Raw genomic sequence first — 24510 nt, forward strand, 5'->3', positions numbered from 1 at the left:
AAAAAAGGAGCATTTGACTTTAAATGGAACTTGTCAAGTAATAAATTCTGTCTGAACCATGGACTGCATGAATCATTGCAGATGTGCATGTTTTTCTCTGAAACGTTGCAGCATTTTGGAGAAAATATGATTTCAGAAGGAGGTGAGGATGAGATATCTAGTCATATTTCCCTGCAAGGCTTAGGTAGACTGAAAGGTCTCTTCTTATACACAAAAACATAGATGCCTGCAATGAGGGAGCCTTCCATTGATTCATGTTGCGCATGGTTCAGGCAACAAGAATTCCTTTAACCTGAGTGAATGCCGTGATCGCAGTCAGCCTGCACAAACGGTGAACGCCGTGATCACAGTCAGCCTGCACAAATGGTGAATGCCGTGATCACAGTCAGCCTGCACAAATGGTGAATGCCGTGATCGCAGTCAGCCTGCACAAATGGAGAATGCCGTGATCACAGTCAGCCTGCACAAACGGTGAACGCTATGATCTTAGTCAGCCTGCACAAACGGTGAGCGCCGCCATTGCAGTCAGCTTGCACAAAGGGTGAACGCTATGATCTTAGTCAGCTTGCACAAATGGTGAATGCCATCATCGCAGTCAGCCTGCACAAACGGTAAACACAGTGACCGCAGTCAGCCAGCACAAACAGTGAACCCCGTGATCACAGTCAGCCTGCACAAACGGTAAACACAGTGATCGCTGTCAGCCAGCATAAACAGTGAACGCCGTGATCGCAGTCAGCCTGCACAAACGGTGACCGTCGTGATCGCAGTCAGCCAGCATAAACGGCGAACGCAGTTATCGCAGTCAGCCTGCACAAAGGGTGAACGCAGTTATCACAGTCAGTCTGCACAAATGGTGAACTTTGTTAACATAGTCAACGCAAAAAGGTGAACACAGTCAGCCTGCACAAACGGTAAACACAGTGATCGCAGTCAGCCAGCACAAACAGTGAACACCGTGATCGCAGTCAGCTTGCACAAACGGTGAACGTCGTGATCGCAGTAAGCCAGCATAAATGGCGAACGCAGTTATCGCAGTCAGCCTGCACAAAGGGTGAACGTCGTTAACATAGTCAGCCAGAACAAAAAGGTGAACGCAGTCAGCCTGCACAAACGGTAAACACAGTGATCGCAGTCAGCCAGCACAAACAGTGAACACAGTGATCACAGTCAGCCTGCACGAACGGTAAACACAGTGATCGCAGTCAGCCAGCACAAACAGTGAACGCCATGATCACAGTCAGCCTGCACAAACGGTGAACGTCATGATCGCAGTCAGCCTGCACAAACGGTGAATGCAGTTATCGCAGTCAGCCTGCACAAAGGGTGAACGCAGTTATCACAGTCAGTCTGCACAAATGGTGAATGCCGTTAACATAGTCAACCAGCACAAAAAGGTGAACGCAGTCAGCCAGCATTTTTTTGTGGCTCCATCTTTGAATCAGGGCAGACGCAGCCAGTACTTGGCATAGGGAGCAGTCCATCTTGGACTCTGAGGTCTGGGACAGATCTTTTAGCCATACTACCCAGGGACAGCTCTCTTAGCCATACTACCCAGAAACAGCTCTTAGCCCCACTGTCCATGGACAGCGATCTTATAGCCCATGGCCAGTCCACACATTGCAGTCCATGCTCGTACCGTGTTGCACGAACATCTGCATGAGCCCTTACAATTTCGATTGGCCATTTGAAGGCAACCATAATGCTGATATGGCCCTCGGTGAAAATGAGTTTGACATCCCTGGTCTATGGGTATAACAATGTATGTCAAGTTGGCAAGTATGAACGCACTGTTACTAGGCTTCTTGCTGCATTTTTGATAAATCAGATCTATCTGTTACTTCAAAGGTGGGTGGGATAGACAGATGTCATGATTATGGAGGACTACATTGTTGTAGGTTTGCTAGTCCTCTCAATGATAATCTTCTAATGCAACAGTATTTTAGCAAAAGTACAGCAAGCTGCTCAGTAAGTGACCCAGCACTGAAACAGTCTATCTGCTCCTACTTTATGCTGCTCTCAGATGAGGTAGCAAAAAAGTAGTGAAAAGTCATTTAGTTGGCCATATACTTAAGGTAGCTATATTTTTGGATTCCCCCACTCAGAACACACTCACACACAAATGTGACTGATCATCTGAGTGTTCATGTGTTTTCAATGAGGCAGCTCAATGGGACAACTCTGGCAGCAGGTTATCTCGCATGGGGAGAAAAGGATCAAACATTTAACTACAAATTGCCCTATCCTTCTCTCCCCAACCATCATCTGGAGAGCTAGGAGGACCCATATACATGAAATGGTTCACCAGTCCCACTGATATTCACATGATCGCCATGTGCTGACATTAATCTACAGGGGTCTTTACACTTGTCCATGTTCTGTATTTGGTATTGTAAGTCAATGCCTTGACTTGTAATAGCAGTAATAGCAAATATAGTTTAGAGAAGTGATCATGTGATCAGTTTTGGTCCTAGTAGTCAGACCTGTACCATTTATTGGTATCTGCCACCTGTCAAGAAAGTAAAGGTGCATCTCACTAAATTAGAATATCATCAAAAAGTAAATTTATTTCAATTCTTCAATACAAAAAGTGAAACTCATATATTATAAACAGAGTGATCTATTTCAAGTGTTTACGTCTGTTAATGTTGATGATTATGGCTTACAGACAATGAAAACACAAAAGTCATTATCTCAGTAAATTAGAATACTTTATAACAACAGCTTGAAAAATGATTTTAATATCCGTAATGTTAGCCTACGGAAATGTATGTTCAGTAAATGCACTCAATACTTGGTCGGGGCTCCTTTTGCATCAATTACGGCATCAATGAAGCGTGGCATGGAGGCGATGAGCCTGTGGCACTGCTGAGGTGTTATCAAAATCCAGGTTGCTTTGATAGCAGCCTTCAGCTCATCTGCATTGTTGGGTCTGGTACCTCTCATCTTCCTCTTGACAATACCCCATAGATTCTCTATGGGGTTAAGGTCAGGCGAGTTTGCTGGCCAATTAAGCACAATGATACTGTTGTTTTTAAACCAGGTATTGGTACTTTTGGCAGTGTGGACAGGTGCCAAGTCCTGCTGGAGAATGAAATTTCCATCTCCAAAAAGCTTGTCGGCAGAGGGAAGCATGAAGTGCTCTAAAATTTCCTGGTAAACGGCTGCGCTGACTTTGGTCCTGATAAAACACAGTGGAACTAAACCAGCCGATGACATGGCTCCCCAAACCATCACTCATTGTGGAAACTAGACACTAGACCTCAAGCAGCTTGGATTGTGTGCCTCTCCACTCTTCCTCCAGACTCTGGGACCTTGATTTCCATATGAAAATTGGAACTCTGAGACCTTGTGGAGTGTGTCAATGACTGCCTGCTGGACATGTGTCAAGTCGGCAGTCTTCCCCATGATTGTGGAGCCTACTGAAACAGACTAAGGGACCTTTTTAAATGCTTAGGAAGCCTTTGCAGGTGTTTTTTGTTAATTAATAACGATAGTAGGTTTCCTAAAGGAGAAAAACCGTGGAGCTATCTAAGCGTAGTAAGATTTGATCAATTAAAAGGGTGAGTATCTATAGGAAACTGCTCACCTGATGCGGTTGTGCAAACAGAGGCACAACTCCCGCTTGTAGTATGGATGAATTTGCAAAAGACTGCAGCCGACCTGGTGAGGTAGGATTGAATCCTGAGACCGGAGTATCCCACAAAGAGGATGCCAAAAAGGAAGAACCAGGTGATGGCGCTGTCTTTGCCACCAAGTGAGATCAAGGTGCAGGAACTTCAGGTTGCTCGTAAGTAAAATATATTTTTTTTTATTATTCACACTAATATAAAACAATAAAACCTATATACACAACGCGTTTCGGCTGTTTGCAGCCTTCTTCAGGTGTCGCACCACGTTTGGCATCCTTTTGTTAATTATTGTAATTTACTGAGATAATGACTTTTGTGTTTTCATTGGCTGTAAGCCATAATCATCAACATTAACAGAAATAAACAATTGAAATAGATCACTCTGTTTGTAATGACTCTATATAATATATAAGTTTTACTTTTTGTATTGAAGAACTGAAATAAATTAACTTTTTAATAATATTCTAATTTAGTGAGATGCACCCGTATTCATCTGGGAAATCCTCTTTTTTATTACCGATTGTCCTTCTCACTATATCTGTTGCCCTACTCCTATTGCCATCAACTGTTTCTTGTTACAAGATGTCACATTTGGAATCATTACAATTAAGGCCATGTGGCTGGATAATGTCATTACTGGCCTAAGTAGACCATTGTGGCTGTTAATTATTATTAAGCACATTATTTTTAGCTTTCGATTGACTAACTGTATTATTGTGAAAAAGATCTAAACACAATCTATTTTTTTTTTCATTTGAATGGAAAACTACGGTAATTATTCCTTATATGTATTGCAGAGTACAGTAATTATCTTCCTATACATTGCTGGTTGCTACTGGCCATATTTTTTTTTAGTTCAATATTACTTATATACTAGGCTACAACATAGCACAAATATTCACTTCCAATAGCATAGGTCATTTGCAAATAAAGATTTTTGACTATCGGCAATGGTTATCAGGGGTCTGACTTTTAAAGGGTCGCTTTTTAAAAATGAAATATGCCAGAAATGGGCCAGAAGTGACCAGAAGGTACGGATAACTATTTACTATTTGTACTTAGATTCTCCTTCTCATTCACACTTAACATTCATTATGCTTACATATGCCCTTACTGTTTTTGCCCCACTAATCCTCACTCTCCTTCGCTATCCCCAAACCCCAGCACCCTCTAACCAAATAATCATCTCTCCTTCCCTCTTACCTCCCCGCCTGACGTCATCTACAGACCTGCTCCTCAACCTCAGATCTATCCTACCAAAACATAACACAAGCCGAACACTCTCCTTCTCCCACCTGCTCTCCCTCTCTCTGCTTCTCCTCACTGCTGGCGACATATCTCCCAATCCTGGACCCCCACAGCTTGCACCTTCCACCAATTCCCTCACCTATCGCATCAAACCAACACAAACTACCGCAACCTTTCTTACGCAAAACTGGTCCCCCTGATGCCCACCCCCCTGCTCCCTCTCTCTGGAGCACTCTGGAATGCCCGCTCTGTCTGCAACAAGCTCCATTTTGTCCACGACTTCTTTACCTTTCGTCATCTCTCCTTCCTGGGCATCACAGAGACATGGCTGACACCCTCCGACACTGCCTCCCCTGCTACACTGTGTTACAGTGGCTTACACTTCACCCACACTCCTCGCCCTGGTAACAGACATGGTGGAGGAGTGGGTCTTCTCCTTTGTAACAACTGCACCTTTAGCGCTGCTCCTCCTCTACCCTCTCTTATTCGCCCTTCTTTTGAAGTCCACTCTGTCCGCATCTACTCTCCCTCCAACCTCCAAGTGGCTGTCATATACCGACCTCCAGGCTCGGTCACTGCCTTTATTGACCAATTCTCCACCTGGCTTCTTTACTTTCTCTCTGCTGACATTCCCACAATCATCATGAGTGATTTCAACATCCCCACTGACACTCGCCAGTCAGCAGCATCCAAACTCCTGTCGCTTACTTCATCCTTTGGACTTACTCAGTGGTCCTCCTCAGCCACCCACTCAGACGGACACACACTAGACCTCATCTTCACCCGACTCTGCTCCCTATCTAACCTCACAACCTCCCCCCTACCCCTATCTGACCACATCTACTCACTTTCTCATCCCTGTCCTCCTCACCTGTCACCCATGTCCAGCAACTAGCACACCCCTGCAGAAACCTTGCACATCTAGACACTCACACACTCTCTGACTCTATTCTACCACTGACATCCATATCTTCACTTCATGACACAGACAGCGCCACTGCTTTCTACAATGCCACTCTCGCATCAGCTATTGACTCAGTCGCCCCCCTTATGCATGGCAGAGCGCGACGAGTCAACAGGCAACCCTGGCACAACAACCTCACTAAACAGCTTCGACAAGCGTCCAGGGTTGCGGAGCAGCGTTGGAAGAAAACACGTTCTCAAGATGACTTCACTGCATTCAAGCAAGCAACACTCGCATTCAAATCAGCACTCACCTCTGCTAAACAGGACTACTTCATAACCCTCATATCTTCCCTATCCTACAACCTCAAACAGCAATTCAACACTTAACTCTCTCCTCCGCCCTCCACTGCCCCCTCCGACCTCTGTCATCTCTGCTGAGGAGTATACAACACACTTCAAAAACAAGATTGACCAAACACGGCAAGTCTTTACTGTCCAACCACCACAACCCCTTTGTTTTCCACACCATTGCCCTACCCCGATAACCTTCCTTCCCAACATCACGGAAAGAGACCTTACTTGTCTCCTCTCCAAATCACACCTCACCACTTGTGCACTCGACCCCATTCCATCGCACCTCCTCCCCAACCTCACCCCCACATTCATCCCATCCCTAACCCATCTCTTCAACCTATCACTATCTTCTGATACCTTCCCCGCTGCCTTCAAACATGCCATAATCACGCCCATCCTCAAAAAGCCATCCCTTGACCCAACCACCTTGTCCAGCTATTGCCCCATATTGCTGCTCCCGTTTGTCTCCAAACTACTTGAGCAACACGTTTACGCTGAACTTTCCTCCCACTTCTCATCTAACTCTCTCTTCGACAACCGACAATCCGGCTTCTGCCCGACCATTCCACCGAAACTGCCTTTACCAAAATCACCAATGACTTACTTACAGCCAATTCTCTGTACTCCTTCTTCTTGACCTGTCCTCTGCTTTCGATACAGTTGACCACTGCCTCCTACGACAGATCCTCTCTACCTTTGGCATCAAAGACCTTGCCCTATCTTGGCTCTCCTCATACCTTTCTAACCGCACATTTAGCGTCTCCCACTCCCACACTACCTCCTCACCCCACCCCCTCTCTGTTGGAGTCCCTCAAGGCTTTGTCCTAGGACCCCTACTCTTCTCAATCTATACCCTTGGCCTGGGACAGCTCATAAAACCCCATGGCTTCCCATGCCATCTGTACGCTGATGACACCCATATCTACCTCTCTGATCCAGACGTCACATCTCTGTTGTCCAGAATCCCAGCATATCTAGCAACCATATCCTCCTTCTTCTCCTCCCGCTTCCTCAAGCTCAATGAGGACAAAAGTGAACTCATCATCTTTCCCCCATCTCGCATATCTTTCCCACCTGATCTTTCTATCACAATAAATGACATCACACTTTCCCCTGTACCGACAATCCGCTGCCTCGGAGTAACCCTTGACTCTGCCCTGTCCTTCAAACCCCACACCCAAGCTCTCGTCACCTCCTGTCGCCTCCAGCTCAAAAATATTTCCAGAATCCGTCCTTTCCTCAACCCTCAATCTACTAAACTGCTTGTTCATGCCCTCATCATCTCCCGCCTCGACTACTGCAAAATCCTCCTCTATGGCCTACCTGCTAGCACTCTCGCACCCCTCCAGTCCATCCTTAACTCTGCTGCGCGACTGGTCCATCTCTCGCCTCGCTACTCCTCTGCATCCCCTTTTGCAAATACCTTCACTGGCTCCCAATTGCCCAGCGTATCCAGTTCAAACTACTAACACTGACCTACAAAGCCATCCATAACCTCTCTCCTCCGTACATCTCTGAACTAATATCCCGATATATTCCCTCACGTAATCTCTGGTCCTCCCAAGACCTCCTTCTCTCCTCCACACTTATTCGTTCCTCATGCAATCATCTCCAAGATTTCTCCTGAATATCCCCCGCCCTATGGAATTCTGTGCCTCAACACATCCGATTATCCGCCACACTTGGATCCTTCAGACAGAAAATGAAAACCCAACTCTTCAAACAAGCTTACAGCCTGCCCATGCTGCGGAATTTTCCGCAGCGGATTTTCCTTGCGGAAAAATTCGCAGCATGTCCATTATTTGTGCATTTCTGCATGCGGATTTGAGGTCCCAATGCATTTGAAAAACGCAAGTCAAATCCACATGTAAAAACGCTGCAAAAACGAGTCAAAAACGCGTGTAAAATCCGCAAGCATTTTTACTGCCAAGAACATGCAGAAACGCTGCAGAAATTTTCTGCTTCATTTCTGCATCGTGAGCACATACCCTTAGCAGTGCTGCATGCATAATCTCAACAACACCGGAGCGAGTGCAAAACCTCAACCTACTGTCTCCTTCCCCATTCCTGTAGAATGTAAGCCCGCAAGGGCAGGGTCCTATTCCCTCCGTACCAGTCTATCATTGTTAGTTTGTTTACTGTAATGGATATCTGTATTTGGTATGTAACCCCTTCTTATGTACAGCATCAAGGAATCAATGGCGCTATATAAATAAATAATAATAATAATAATCAGTGGTGTAATTGGGGTCTGGCTTTAGAGGCACACCTAGGGAGGTGACGTTTTTAACTATATTTCCATCCTCAGGGGAGTATGTTATTTAGACACACGTTACAGCGGACATATTGTTTTTGCAACTGTTTTTTGTCAAAATCATCTTTCCATTTGCACCTTTTTTTAAGTCTATTTTATATGTTTTTGCCTAATTCATCATTTTTTGACTTTTGAAAAAGTCACAAAATTTGTCGCAAATATACTCAAGTTACCCTCTGCAGTGATTCTATTTACACCAGAATATATTGATACATTTTTACCACATTTTGGAAAACATGCAATTTTTTTTTGCTCTAACAAAAATACCATTTTTGACTTTATGCACAATTCATGAACCGTGTACTCCATATTGTTGAACTTGGAGCAAAAATTGTCAGCAAATAACATAATATATAAAGAAGAAAAGTGACTTAAATATATTGCAAATGATGAATTAGACCCAACGTCTTCATGCTGTGTTGGGCTCCACTAATTAAAAAACATGGGGAAAACAGGCACCCTCAAAAGTAAACAGCTGACAGCTCTCAGCCCACATTGTTCTAGGGGAATGAGATTGTAGAAGTGATACATTTTTGCATTGGTAGTTCAACTCGTCTTTAAGGAAACAAAAGTGCAACGTGTTATTTTAAAGAAGACACATTTAATTAAAAACATCTTTTAAAATTAATCAATTTTTTAAATAGGTCAATAGAGCAGACACAAACTTTCGTTGCCTGTTTTCTTACTTGTCAGCCTTGCTGTATAGATTGGACCAGGGTGAGAAGTGTTATTTGACTCTGAATCATTAGTTCTTTATTGTCAGTCTTTGGTCCTCAGAGGGAGAATGGGGATGTTGGACTCAATAAATTCCTGATTATTATATATATATGATGCGCCCAAGGGATGGGGACTCGGCGCCCGGGCCTTGCTGTTTGGCTTTGGGGAATGTCGCGGTGGCCGGCTCCCAGGGCCATACCCTGGGGTCACTCTTAAAAGCAAGGAAGGAATTGGGGGAAAAATGTGTAGGGGAAAGGAGAAATTGTTTGTGACGCCACCCGTGGTGTCTGGTGAAACTCACCATCTCTGCTACAGTCCTCTGAGGCCGGTGGTCAGGCAGCTTAGTTGGTGCGGCTCCCCACAGGTGGAGCAGGGCCTCAGGGCAGCGTAGGAGAAGGGATGCAGGACAGAGGGGACCCAGCTGGGTCAGAGGAAGAATAGGCACACTCACAACAGTTCACTTCAGTACCTTTACTGGTGGTGTTTCAGGCACAATCTAGTGCACTGTAGGGTGAAGGGTGCATTTCAGGACTCTCCCCAGTGAGCGGGTATGGGGCCTCCTGTTTCTTGCCTTTTCCTGATAAGTTTATGACCTGCCTGGAGCTAGGCCTAACTTGGTCTCTGTCTTGCACCTGCTGACCTGGTGGTAGGGCCTTCTGTTGGAGATCACACTCTCCGGTCTCTTGGGCCTCAGTGACTCCTGACCCTGGTATGACAGTCAGCTTTTGGTGTTCCTGGGGCATATAGTTCGCCAGGGGTTCCGGTTGTTTCTGCTGGGCCTTAGGGATCCCTGCAGACGCGGACCCGGTGTCCGGTAAATGGTTGTGGGGTGAGCTGATTAAGCTCCTCTGCCCCCTATGTAGCTCGCTTACTCCACTTGCCTTCGCCCGCGCTCGGGGCCCTCACTAGGCTTCACACTGGCAGTAGGCCTCGCTACTCTTCACCGCTCTTACGGCGCCAGCATGCCTTGGGCTCACTAACCTGAGCTCCCTGAGTCTGGGCTGGACTGACTTTCTCACTGGCTGCAGCAGACTTTAGACTGCATACTCCAGGCTGTAGATTCCAGACTGACTTTCTCACCGACTGAACTGCCTAGCTCCACCTTCCCTTTTTATATCCCTATCCGGGCTCCCTCTGTTGGTCTGAGGTGGAAGGTGGAGGTGTGTGAATGCTATGAGGGCCTCTTGTGGAGGAATCCGTCCATGCACCCCTCTAGGATCTGTGGCACCAATGCGCAGCAGGGCGCCACATATATTTTGTGTTTTACAGACTATTGGACATAACTTAGTATAAGATGAACCTCAGGCTCACATAGCAGAAAATAAGAAAAACATATATTTCCTATTAATTAAACCTTTTCTGGCAGTGTAAAGAAGTGAAGGGGTCAATATTACTAATATTAATGTATTATGGTTGAATACGGGTAATAGATCTATTGTTAGTATTACTCTGAATTATGTGTATTAAACACATATAGCTTTAGGTTGTGTGCCCACTATGCATTTTTCAAGCGTTTTTGATGCGGAATTTCCGCAGCGTAAACGCTTGCAAAACGTTTGGTAATCCGTGCCCCATGATCCCCAATGAAAATCTGCATGTTCTGTGCCCATGCTGCGGAATTTTCCGCAGCGGATTTTCCTTGCGGAAAAATTCGCAGCATGTCCATTATTTGTGCATTTCTGCATGCGGATTTGAGGTCCCAATGCATTTGAAAAACGCAAGTCAAATCCACATGTAAAAACGCTGCAAAAACGAGTCAAAAACGCGTGTAAAATCCGCAAGCGTTTTTACTGCCAAGAACATGCAGAAACGCTGCAGAAATTTTCTGCTTCATTTCTGCATCGTGAGCACATACCCTTAGCAGTGCTGCATGCATAATACATGTACAGTACAGACCGAAAGTTTGGACACACCTTCTCATTTAAAGGTTTTTCTGTATTTTCATGACTATGAAAATTGTACATTCACACTGAAGGCATCAAAACTATGAATTAACACATGTGGAATTATATACTTAACAAAAAAGTGTGAAACAACTGAAAATGTGTCTTATATTCTAGGTTCTTCAATGTAGCCACCTTTTGCTTTGATGGCTGCTTTGCACACTCTTGGCATTCTCTTGATAAGCTTCAAGAGGTAGTCACCGGAAATGTTTTTCACTTCACAGGTGTGCCCTGTCAGGTTTAATAAGTGGGATTTCTTGCCTTATAAATGGGGTTCGGCCCATCAGTTGTGTTGTGCAGAAGTCAGGTGGATACACAGCTGATATTCCTACTGAATGGACTGTTAGAATTTGTATTATGGCAAGAAAAAAGCAGCAAAGTAAAGAAAAACGAGTGGCCATCATTACTTTAAGAAATGAAGGTCAGTCAGTGCGGAAAATTGGGAAAACTTTGAAAGTGTCCCCAAGTGCAGTTGCAAAAACCATCAAGCGCTACAAAGAAACTGGCTCACTTGAGGACCGCCCCAGGAAAGGAAGACCAAGAGTCACCTCTGCTTCTGAGGATAAGTTTATCCGAGTCACCAGCCTCAGAAATCACAGGTTAACAGTAGCTCAGATTAGAGACCAGGTCAATGCCACACAGAGTTCTAGCAGCAGACACATCTCTTCAACAACTGTTAAGAGGAGACTTTGTGCAGCAGGCCTTCATGGTAAAATAGCTGCTAGGAAACCACTGCTAAGGACAGGCAACAAGCAGAAGAGACTTGTTTGGGCTAAAGAACACAAGGAATGGACATTAGACCAGTGGAAATCTGTGCTGTGGTCTGATGAGTCCAAATTTGAGATCTTTGATTCCAACCACCGTGTCTTTGTGCGACGCAGAAACGGTCAACGGATGGACTCTACATGCCTTGTTCCCACCGTGAAGCATGGAGGAGGAGGTGTGATGGTGTGGGGGTGCTCTGCTGTTGACTCTGTTGGGAATTTATTCAAAATTTAAGGCATACTGAACCAGCATGGCTACCACAGCATCTTGCAGCGGCATGATATTCCATCTGGTTTGCGTTTAGTTGGACCATCATTTATTTTTCACAAGGAAAATGACCCCAAACACACCTACAGGCTGTGTAAGGGCTATTTGACCAAGAAGGAGAGTGATAGGGTGCTACGCCAGATGACCTGACCTCCACAGTCACCAGACCTGAACCCAATCGAGATGGTTTGGGGTGAGCTGGACCGCAGACTGAAGGCAAAAGGGCCAACAAGTGTAAGCATCTCTGGGAACTCCTTCAAGATAGTTGGAAGACCATTTCCGGTGACTATCTCTTGAAGCTCATCAAGAGAATGCCAAGAGTGTGCAAAGCAGTCATCAAAGCAAAAGGTGGCTACTTTGAAGAACCTAGAATATAAGACATATTTTCAGTTGTTTCTCACTTTTTTGTTAAGTATATAAATCCACATATGTTAATTCATAGTTTTGATGCCTTCAGTGTGAATGTACAATTTTCATAGTCATGAAAATACAGAAAAATCTTTAAATGAGAAGGTGTGTCCAAACTTTTGGTCTGTACTGTACATTCAGCTCTGCTGTTTATACTACCACAGCTCTGCACTTTTGTGTTACATAAATACACATAAACATAATAATAATAAGAATTTTTATTTGTATAGTGCCGCCATATTCTGCAGCACTTTACAATTCAGAGGGGATATGTACAGACAATATCAGACATTACAGAGTAACACATAATTCAACAGATACCAAGAGGAATGAGGGTACTGCTCATAACCTTACAATTAGTGTTGAGCATTCCGATACTGAAATATCGGGTATCGGCCGATATTCACTGTATCGGAATTCCGATACTTAATTCCGATACTTTTATAATATCGAATACCGGAATCGGAAGTTCCCATAATGCCTGCGCTCTGCAGTGTCTCTGAAGGATGACAAGCTGGATGGCAGCGCTCAGCTGCGATCCAGCTTGTCATCAGAATGCCATCCCAGCGTGGGAGAATTCTCCTGATTGTTTAAAAGCCGGCGCGCGGTAAAAAGCCGCCGGCTTTTAAACAATCACGCAGCCCCATACTGCTTCCCCGCAGCCTCCCACCCCGATCCTCCGCTCCCCTCGCCACCTCCCATCCCGATCGTAAATTAGGACCGGGCGGGGAGCGCAGCACCAAGGAGCGAAGGACCCGGGCGGGGAAGCCGGCAGTGAAAAGACTTCACCGCCGGCTTTCCCGTTCTGTGCTGCGCTTTCCCGCCGGTTATTTCAAATGAACAGCTGAGGTATCAGGTGATGCCGATCAGCTGTTCATTTGAAGTAGCCGCGGTGCCCTCAGAGGGTTCATGTGAGTTCATGCTTGACTGCATGAACTCACATCAACTTTCCCACGGCCGCACAGGTCAGCCTCACCTCCCGGACCCGTCATGATTAGTGTGTGCGGGGTGTGTGTGTGTGCGGGGTGTGTGTGCGGGTGTGTGTGCGGGGTGTGTGTGTGTGCGGGTGTGTGTGCGGGGTGTGTGTGTGCGGGGTGTGTGTGTGCGGGTGTGTGTGCGGGTGTGTGTGCGGGTGTGTGTGCGGGTGTGTGTGCGGGCAGACATAGGCCGATGTGACACTACTACTCCCATCGGCCTATGTCTGTCCCCCGTCCACTCCTGCCAGCAGGATCAGCTCGATGGGAGCAGTAGTTCCCATCAGCCTGATCCTGCTATTTAAATTGCCCTACTGTGTCCCCAATAAATGTTAAATACATGTCATTGGTGGCCAGTGGTTACCTAAAAGAAATTAGTTCATACATTACCTGTCCCCGCCGATCGCCACCTAAAATAAAGTAAAAAATAAAAAACTACACCTATACTCACCAAGACACCTAATTCCCCGAAGCCATCGATCTCCTGTAATAAAATATAAAATAATAAACCACAACCTTATCCTTACCCCTCCGTAGTAGTCCACGAGTGTCCCACGAAGATCTCCAGTTCAGAGCAGCCACATAGAATGTGACCGCTCTGAACCGCTGCCGCCGCTAGAATGACGGGGCCGTAAGGGTTCACCGGAGTTCAGGCAGCGCTGCTCCGGTTAGCTCCTTTACGGCACTGCTGTATCGTGAGAAATTCCCACGGTACAGCACTGCCGTAAAGGAGGTCTCCGGAGCTGCGCTGCCTGAATGCACTCCGGTGACCTCAGTCAGTGGCTCCCGCTGCCGGGAGCGGACGTGTTCCCGGCAGCGTGAGCTTACAGCAGCCATGCACAGCTGTCACCATCTCCAGATGTGACAGCTGTGCATGGGAGATCAGCGCAGGAACGTGGACAGGTAACTATTTTTTTTTTAGTAAACTAAGAATTAAATAAAATGGTGTTTTATTTCAAATAAATTATTTTTTTCTGGGTGTAGTGTGTTTTTTCTTTTTAACACTTTGTAGGTTAGTAATGGGGGTGTCATATAGACGGCCATCATTACTAACCTGGGCTTCATGGCAGCTGGCGCTGACATGAACCCCACCACTATTACCCCCTGCCACCGCACCAGGGCAGCGTGGAAGAGCGAGGCTAAGTGCCAGAATTGGCGCATCCTATGGATGCGCCATTTCTGGGGCGGCTGACGGCTGGTGTTTCTAGCCTGGGAGGGGGCCAATATTCATGGCACCCTTCCTGAGCTATTAATATCAGCCCCCAGCTGTCTGCCTAGCCTTTGCTAGCTATTAAAATAGAGGGGACCCCACGTCATTTTTTTTTGGGGGGTCCCCCATTTTAATAGCTAGTAAAGGCTAGGTATTCAGCTGGGGGCTGATATTAGTAGCCTGGGAAGCTCCGTGGGTTTTACCCCCTTCCCAGGCTTCAAACATCTGCCCCAGCCGTCTGCTTAACCTCCGCTAGAGACTAAAATTATGGGGGATCCCACGCCATTTTTTTTTTAAATAAATCCTTTATTTTAACACTAAATGACATTTGAGGACTTAATAAAGATGCAGTCCCTAAATTATTATTTATTTTTTAATAAATTTTTCCCAAAACTTTTGACGTGGGCTTCGCCATATTTTTGTATGCCAGCCAGGTACAGCATCCAGCTTCTATGAACGCGCCATTTTCCGGGGCGGCCGCGGACTGCAATTTTCAGCGGGGGGGGGGAGGGCAAAAAGCTTGGGCCTCCCTGCGCTGCAGATTCCATCCCCCAGCTGCCTAGTTGTACCTGGCTGGACACAAAAATAGGGAGAAGCTCCACGTTTTTTTTTTTTTAATTATTTCATGAAATTCATGGAATAATTAAGAAAAAAAGGGCTTCCCTATATTGTTGTGTCCGGCTAGGTACAAATAGGCAGCTGGTGGTTGGGGGCAGCCCGTTCCTGCCTGCTGTACCTGGCTGGACACAAATATAGTGTGAAGCCCCACGTCAATTTTTTTTTAATTATTTCAGGAAATTCATGAAATAATTAAAAAAAAATTATGTGGGGCTTCGCCCTATAATTGTGTCCAGCCAGGTACAGCAGGCAGGAACGGGCTGCCCCCAACCACCAGCTGCCTATTTGTACCTAGCCGGACACAATAATATAGGGAAGCCCTTTTTTTCTTAATTATTCCATGAATTTCATGAAATAATTAAAAAAAAAAATGTGTGGCGCTTCGCCCTATTTTTGTGTCCAGCCAGGTACAACTAGGCAGCTGGGGGCTGGAATCTGCAGCGCAGGGAGACCCAAGCTTTCTGGGTCCCACCCGCTGCAAATTGCAGTCCGCAGCCGCCCCGGAAAATGGCGCGTTCATAGAAGCGCCATCTTCTGGCGCTGTACCCAACTCATCCAGGGCCCTGGTGCGGTGGCTCACTGGGTAATAAAGGGGTTAAGGCCAGCTTGGCATTATCAGCTGGCCCTAAGCCCGAAATTCATGGGGTCACGCCAATATTAGACATGACCGCCATGAATTTCTAGTAAAGTATTTAAAAAAAACACAAACACCCAGAAAAAAGTCCTTTAATTGAAATAAAGACACAATTCTTTATTGTTCTAAATTAAACCATACTTACCGCCACACCCATTCCAGCTGAAGCCAACGATCTCCTGCAATAAAAGTAAAATAATAAAGCAACCTCATCCTTACCTTTCCATGGTTCCCAGGACAGCTTCAGCTCTGCTACATCGAGATGACAGGCTGGACCGCAGCAGAACGCTGCCATCCAGCCTGTCATCCCGCGGACACTGAGAAGCGCAGGCATGCTTGCGCTCCTCAGTGTCTTTCTGTGACGTCATCCAGATGAGCCGAGGTCATGTCCAATGAACTCAGCTCACCTCATGCACGTCACTGACAGCGTGGGAAAATTCTCCTGCACTCAGCGCTTCAGCGTGAGAATTCTCCCACGCTGTCAGTGACGTGCATGAGGTGCGCCGAGTTCATGGGACATGACCTCACCTCATGCACGTCACTGACAGCGTGGGAAAATTCTCACGCTGAAGCGCTGAGTGCAGGAGAATTCTCCCACGCTGTCAGTGACGTACATGAGGTGAGCCGAGTTCATTGTCGGCTCATCTGGATGCCGTCACAGCCAGACACTGAGGAGTGGAAGTATGCCTGCGCTTCTCAGTGTCTGCGGGATGACAGGCTGGATGGCAGCGTTCTGCTGCGGTCCAGCCTGTCATCCCGATGTAGCAGAGCTGGAGCCGTCGTGGGAGCCATGGAAAGGTAAGGATGAGGTTGCTTTATTATTTTTCTTTTATTGCAGGAGATCGTTGGCTTCAGCTGGAATGGGCGTGATGGTAAGTATGGTTTAATTTAGAACAATAAAGAATTGTGTGTTTATTTCAATTAAAGGACTTTTTTCTGGGTGTTTGTGTTTTTTTTAAATACTTTACTAGAAATTCATGGTGGTCATGTCTAATATTGGCGTGACCCCATGAATTTCGGGCTTAGGGCCAGCTGATAATGCCAAGCTGGCCTTAACCCCTTTATTACCCAGTGAGCCACCGCATCAGGGCCCTGGATGAGTTGGGTACAGCGCCAGAAGATGGCGCTTCTATGAACGCGCCATTTTCCGGGGCGGCTGCGGACTGCAATTTGCAGCGGGTGGGGCCCAGAAAGCTTGGGCCTCCCTGCGCTGCAGATTCCAGCCCCCAGCTGCCTAGTTGTACCTGGCTGGACACAAAAATAGGGCGAAGCTCCACGTTTTTTTTTTTTTTAATTCATGAAATTCATGGAATAATTCAGAAAAAAAGGGCTTCCCTATATTGTTGTGTCCGGCTAGGTACAAATAGGCTGCTGGTGGTTGGGGGCAGCCCGTTCCTGCCTGCTGTACCTGACTGGACACAAATATAGGGCGAAGCCCCACATCAATTTTTTTAAATTATTTCATGAATTTCCTGAAATGATTTAAAAAAAATTGACGTGGGGCTTCGCACTATATTTGTGTCCAGCCAGGTACAGCAGGCAGGAACGGGCTGCCCCCAACCACCAGCTGCCTATTTGTACCTGGTTGGACACAACAATATAGGGAAGCCCTTTTTTTCTTAATTATTCCATGAATTTCATGAAATAATTAAAAAAAAAAAATACGTGAAGCTTCTCCCTATTTTTGTGTCCAGCCAGGTACAACTAGGCAGCTGGGGGATGGAATCTGCAGCGCAGGGAGGCCCAAGCTTTCTGCCCCCCCCCCTCCCCCCGCTGAAAATTGCAGTGCGCAGCCACCCCGGAAAATGGCGCGTTCATAGAAGCTGGATGCTGTACCTGGCTGGCATACAAAAATATGGCGAAGCCCACGTCAAAAGTTTTGGGAAAAATTAATTAAAAAATAAATAATAATTTAGGGACTGCATCTTTATTAACTCCTCAAATGTCATTTAGTGTTAAAATAAAGGACTTATTTTAAAAAAAATTGACGTGGGGCTTCGCCCTATATTTGTGTCCAGCCAGGTACAGCAGGCAGGAACAGGCTGCCCCCAACCACCAGCTGCCTATTTGTACCTGGCCGGACACAACAATATAGGGAAGCCCTTTTTTAAAAAAATTATTTCATGAAATAATTAAAAAAAAATTGACGTGGGGCTTCGCACTATATTTGTGTCCAGCCAGGTACAGCAGGCAGGAATGGGCTGCCCCCAACCACCAGCTGCCTATTTGTACCTGGTTGGACACAACAATATAGGGAAGCCCTTTTTTTCTTAATTATTCCATGAATTTCATGAAATAATTTTAAAAAAAAATGCGTGGGGCTTCGCCCTATTTTTGTGCCCAGCCAGATACAACTAGGCAGCTGGGGGCTGGAATCCGCAGCGCAGGGAGACCCAAGCTTTCTGGGCCACCCCCGCTGCAAATTGCAGTCCGCAGCCGCCCCAGAAAATGGCGCGTTCATAGAAGCGCCATCTTCTGGCGCTGTACCCAACTCATCCAGGGCCCTGGTGCGGTGGCTCACTGGGTAATAAAGGGGTTAAGGCCAGCTTGGCATTATCAGCTGGCCCTAAGCCCAAAATTCATGGGGTCACGCCAATATTAGACATGACCACCATGAATTTCTAGTAAAGTATTTAAAAAAACACAACACCCAGAAAAAAGTCCTTTAATTGAAATAAACACACAATTCTTTATTGTTCTAAATTAAACCATACTTACCACCACGCCCATTCCAGCTGAAGCCAACGATCTCCTGCAATAAAAGTAAAATAATAAAGCAACCTCATCCTTACCTTTCCATGGCTCCCACGACAGCTTCAGCTCTGCTACATCGAGATGACAGGCTGGACCGCAGCAGAACGCTGCCATCCATCCTGTCATCCCGCAGACACTGAGAAGCGCAGGCATACTTCCACTCCTCAGTGTCTGGCTGTGACGGCATCCAGATGAGCCGAGGTCATGTCCAATGAACTCCGCTCACTTCATGTACGTCACTGACAGCGTGGGAAAATTCTCCTGCACTCAGCACTTCAGCGTGAGAATTTTCCCACGCTGTCAGTGACGTGCATGAGGTGAGCTGAGTTCATTGGACATGACCTCACCTCATGTATGTCACTGACAGCGTGGGAGAATTCTCACGCTGAAGCGCTGAGTGCAGGAGAATTTTCCCACGCTGTCAGTGACGTGCATGAGGTGAGCTGAGTTCATTGGACATGAACTCGGCTCATCTGGATGACGTCACAGAGAGACACTGAGGAGCGCAAGCATGCCTGCGCTTCTCAGTGTCTGCGGGATGACAGGCTGGATGGCAGCTTTCTGCTGCGGTCCAGCCTGTCATCTCGATGTAGCAGAGCTGGAGCTGTCCTGGGAACCATCGAAAGGTAAGGATGAGGTTGCTTTATTATTTTTCTTTTATTGCAGGAGATCGTTGGCTTCAGCTGGAATGGGCGTGATGGTAAGTATGGTTTAATTTAGAACAATAAAGAATTGTGTCTTTATTTCAATTAAAGGACTTTACTCTGGGTGTTTGTGTTTTCTTTTAACTTTGACTATGGGGTTAGTAATGGGGGTGTCTTATAGACGCCTCTCCATTACTAACCTGGGCTTGATGTCAGCTGGCATTATAAGCTGACATCAACCCCAACCCTATTACCCCCTGCCACCGCACCAGGGCAGCGTGGAAGAGCGAGGCTAAGTGCCAGAATTGGCGCATCCTATGGATGCGCCATTTCTGGGGCGGCTGACGGCTGGTGTTTCTAGCCTGGGAGGGGGCCAATATTCATGGCACCCTTCCTGGGCTATTAATATCAGCCCCCAGCTGTCTGCCTAGCCTGTGCTAGCTATTAAATTAGGGGGGACCCCACGTCATTTTTTTGGGGGGGTCCCCCATTTTAATAGCTAGTAAAGGCTAGGTATTCAGCTGGGGGCTGATATTAGTAGCCTGGGAAGCTCCGTGGGTATTACCCCCTTCCCAGGCTTCAAACATTTGCCCCAGCTGTCTGCTTAACCTCCGCTAGAGCCTAAAATTAAGGGGAACCCCACGCCAATTTTTTTTTAAATAAATCCTTTATTTTAACACTAAATGACAAGTACAGTAATCAACACTGTCACTGTACTTCATATATATGTGACTGACATGTTTCTATCTATCTAATCTATGTGTGATTCTCTATTCCTTCTATTCTAAATTGTCGGGTACAGATGCTGAATTGCCGGCCGGCTTTCTTAAAGAGACGGTGCATGAAAACACTATTATTTTTTTAAATAAATCCTTTACACTAAATGACAAGTTCTGTAAGCAACACTGTCACTGTACTTCTTATATATGTGACTGACATGTTTCTATCTATCTAATCTATGTGTGAAGCTCTATTCTTTCTGTTGTAAATTGTCGGGTACCGGTGAATGCCGCTGATGAATTGCCGGCTTTTCATGTCATTCTACATTATTCTTAGTTGTTTTACTTCATGTAGAATTAACCTACAAGGAAAGAAAGGGTTTATTTTCATTCCGATATTTGTGTCCCATTGACTTGCATTGGTTTCCGGTATCGGAATCGGCGATATCCGATACTTTTTGGGTATCGGCCCGATCCAATCCGATACGATATTTCCTGATATCGGAAGGTATCGCTCAACACTACTTACAATCTATGAGGCAATAGGGAAGACACAAAAGAGAAATGGTAAAAAATGCTTGTATTGTAAGGTCCAGCCATCAGTAAAATAAATGGGGTATTTAAAGAATGCTGCATGAACCGGTCACCAGCCAGTATCGGTAGAGGTACAGATATAGAGAGCTATTAAGTGCATGAAGGTGTGTAAACAGATGATACGCGGAACCCAATTTTGAGGAAAATTTTGGAAGAGCAAAAAGGGAATAGTTAGATAAGTGTGGTGAGGCGATAGGCGAGTCTAAAAAATGCCTTTTTAGGACACGCTTAAAACTGTGGATATTGGGAAATAATCGAATTGTCCAGGGTAGTGCAATCTAGAGAATGGGCACAGCATGCAAGAAGTCTTGGAGACGGGAATGCGAGGTTCTAATTATTGAGGATGTTAGTCTTAGATCATTAGCAGAACTAAGGGCCAGGGTAGGGTGGTAGACTGAGACGTGGGAGGAGATGTAGGGTGGTCCAGTACTTTGAAGAACTTTGTGGGTGAGAGTGATAAGTTTATATTGTATTCTGGGGAACCAGTGCAATGACTGGCACAGGGTAGAGGCTTCGGTGTAGCGGTTGGGCAGAAATATGATCCCGGCTGTTGCAGTCACGATGGATTGGAAAGGGAAACATTTAGAAAGAGGAAGACCGATTAGTACAGAGTGGCAACAGTCCAAACAAGAATGAATAAAAGCATCAGTAAGAGTTTTTGCAGAGTCAGAGGCAGGGCTGTGGAGTTGGTAAGCCAAACTTTCGACTCCTCAATTTCCATAACACCAACTCCACGACTCTGACTCGCTCATACATGGCTCACGTTTAAGTGATACATTTACTGTAGAACAGATTAATCTCAGCTAAAAGTCTAGACCCTTAGATCAGGAATAGGACAGATATTTATAGGACATTTCAGAACTTTCCCAAATTCTTATGAAAAAATATTCCCCAAAAAGTGCATTGAACTACTGTACCCAATTTCTTATATATTTTAGGAGTTGGAGTCTGTCCATTTGATACCGACTCCAACTCCACCAAAATGGACACTGACTCCACAACTCCAGCTCCACAGCCCTGGTCAGAGGTAAGAAAAGGTCGAATTCTAGACATGTTTTTCAGGTGCAGTTGGCATGAGCAAGCAAGTGATTGGGTATAGGGAGTGAAGGAAAGATCTGAGTCAAATATAACCCCAAGACAGCGGGCAATCTGCTTGGGAGTTATGGTAGAACACGGAAATTGTGATATTGAGCTTAAGAAGGTTAGTGGAGGGAGGAAACAAAGAACAAAGGAGTTCAGTTTTTGACAGATTCAGTTTCTTATAGAGAGAAGACATAATATTAGAAACAGCGACAATCACTGGTATTTTTTAGTAATGCAGGGGAAGATGTGTATATTTGGGTGTCATCAGCAAGGAGATTGCATTGAAAACCGAAATTACTGATGGTTTATCCAATAGGGACGGGGAACATTTATAAGATTATCTCAGCACAGGGACATTTTATTTACACACATCCAATTGTGAAAGTTATTATTATTTCAAGATCTATTGATTAAAATGAACTTTTGTTCGTGGGACAACCCATTTAAAGGCAATCTGTCAGTAGGATCAACCCTCCTAAACCGTCTATATGGGATACCGGTCATAGAAAGTTGTATAAAATTATACCTTGATATCTGCGATCAGATGTTTATTCCAGAGAAATCCATGGTTTTCTTAAGCTATTACTATCTATGGGCCGGACATGGATCTCCCTGAGAATCTGCCTCCAGAGCTTATTTTCAATGTAAGGGGACGTCACCAGTGTGAGACATGTAGATCAGGAGAGTAGACTGTCAAGGTATTATTTCATTCCTCTTTCTCTGACCTGCGTGCTCATATAGACAGCTCAGGCAGGTTGATCCTACAGACATATTTCCATTGAGAGTGCCACGGTTGAGATTTCCAGAAGTCAGCTGCAGAGTGTATGGAAATCGGTCCATGACGGTTTTATTTCCCTGCAGCACAAGTGCAGGAAAAATAAGGCATTAGACAGTGTCGAGTCACATAAACAGGTAGCCGGTGTAATGCAGGGAAAAACAGATCTCTCAGGTTTAGAGAGCAAATGCCTTAAAAGGTGTATACAAATGGCTTTATAAACATGACAACCCCTCTAAGGTTTATCAACTGCCTGTATTGCTCTGTGATTTAGTGATTTTATAGTAATTTTTCAATGAATAGTTTTCTATGTACATGTATCAGGGGAGTGATGTTTCCAAGTGTCATGGCTCCCATTTCTCCTGCTCTGCTGCTTTTAATCTACATACTTAAGGTAGTAAAGATCAGAGGTTCCAGGTTGTGGATCAGGTACGCTTATAGAAAACATGGATCAACAGATAGTTGAATGGAATTGGTTGGTTTATTGTAGTTGCGTTCTTCTAATACAAAGTAGCCGGCGTTACATGCACCAGTATAGATGTGTATACATACATATACTCATGAACACAAGCTGCATTTCTATGTATATATAACTCCATGACCTTTTTTTCTTTTGCAATAGGGTCATAGGTTAGTGACCTTGGCTGGATTTCCTGACCACATCCGCTGCTAATCCCACAGTTGAAGGTCAGTCTTTGCACAATCACCTTCATGAGAACTAGGGACTCAGCCTCTGTCACTGTCCCCTGTCTCACTGCATTGACAACACATAAACCAGGATATCTCGCCTAGTAGAATTAACCCCATCCCTACTGACTAATGCAGACAAAAATAGACTAGGAAGAGAGTGACAGATGATAAGATGACGAGAGTATGACTGTGTCCGCGACATGTAGTCTACTTAGGCGGCTGAAGCGAACATGTTTCTCAATTGCTACATTATATTGCATTCTATTTACTTCAGCTGTAAAATAAATATTATCATTATTACGTCTTTACATAGCGTAGGACATACCGATTTTGGCTTCTTGGTTGGGGTTAAGTTTTCATAGAATGCTTTAGCTTCTGCCCATTTTTGCTTCTCTCCTGGGCTTTGAGCGGAGGCCTGGTTGCTCTTGGGTCCTCCCTCAGCTGCATCCCCAGGGCCAGGCAACATATTTTCAGTGCAGAATGCTGAGTCGGAAGACTTAGGTACTGCTAATGCCTGTGTGTGATGGAGAGGAGATGAGCAGCTTCGCACTAGCCTATGTGCCCTCCTTTCTAATTCTTACCCTCTGATTGCTCTATTTTCCCTTTCATCTCTCTCAGTAGGCGTAATGCTGGCCAGATTTTCTGCGAGATGACTGCTTATTTTCTTTCTGTTATCTTGTCATCCTCTTTGCTTGTCTTCATATGTGCCCAATCTCTCTGCCTCTCCCCTCACCAGTGACAGGTCTTTATAAGGCATCCCATAAGCCCCCTGTGTTCTCTGCTTCTGATTCCATGAAATGGAGAAGGGAGGGATAAATATATACTTAGTGTAACTCCCCACACCAGCTGAATGTTTCCTCCTCTCAGGCTTGAGCACTACAGCTTTTCTCATAGGCTGGTCAATCTGCCTGGGAAACCGAAATGAAAGGAAAGCTTGAGTCTCCAGAGGACAGAAGGATCCACCCTGAGCCTAGAAATAAATTGCTTGCATTTATTGCCGATTGTGCCATAACTCACAAACAGTTTACTTATCTTTTCACTAAGGTGTCTCAGTATTCATGTATCTTGTGCTAAACCTGCTAATGTTATGTTTCTGATCACTGCTTGCTGCGGTGTTACTGATACTTGCCTGCATTTTATCTGTACCTTACACTGGTTTTTAATTACCTTCTTATTTCATATAATTGAGTAAAAGTGTATATATTTTTTAAATTAAGTGTTTTCTATTAATTTTTATAAAGATTTTCACAAAGGTAAAAAT

General features: G+C 45.3%; 1 protein-coding gene across 3 annotated transcripts in view; it reads right to left on the reverse strand.

Annotated features, from left to right (window-relative positions):
* The window catches only part of NT5C1A (5'-nucleotidase, cytosolic IA), an 87209-nt gene extending 63063 nt beyond the window's left edge, over window positions 1-24146 (reverse strand). Inside the window, exons 1-2 of one of the 3 annotated variants that reach the window (XM_073665608.1) lie at window positions 23831-24142; window positions 23575-23763 (exon numbers count right to left, since the gene is read on the reverse strand). In XM_073665608.1, the coding sequence (XP_073521709.1) occupies window positions 23575-23715 (141 nt within the window). In that variant the 5' untranslated portion in view covers window positions 23716-23763; window positions 23831-24142. Of the gene's footprint in view, window positions 1-23574 lie in introns of all 3 variants that reach the window. The other 2 variants (XM_073665609.1, XM_073665607.1) reach the window with 2 other exon arrangements.
* Between the last annotated feature and the right edge of the window lie 364 nt (window positions 24147-24510).

This window comes from Phyllobates terribilis, unplaced genomic scaffold (assembly GCF_046119375.1).
Source record: "Phyllobates terribilis strain yellow unplaced genomic scaffold, ASM4611937v1 Scaffold_2__4_contigs__length_985480577, whole genome shotgun sequence".
NCBI classification, from domain to species: domain Eukaryota; kingdom Metazoa; phylum Chordata; class Amphibia; order Anura; family Dendrobatidae; genus Phyllobates; species Phyllobates terribilis.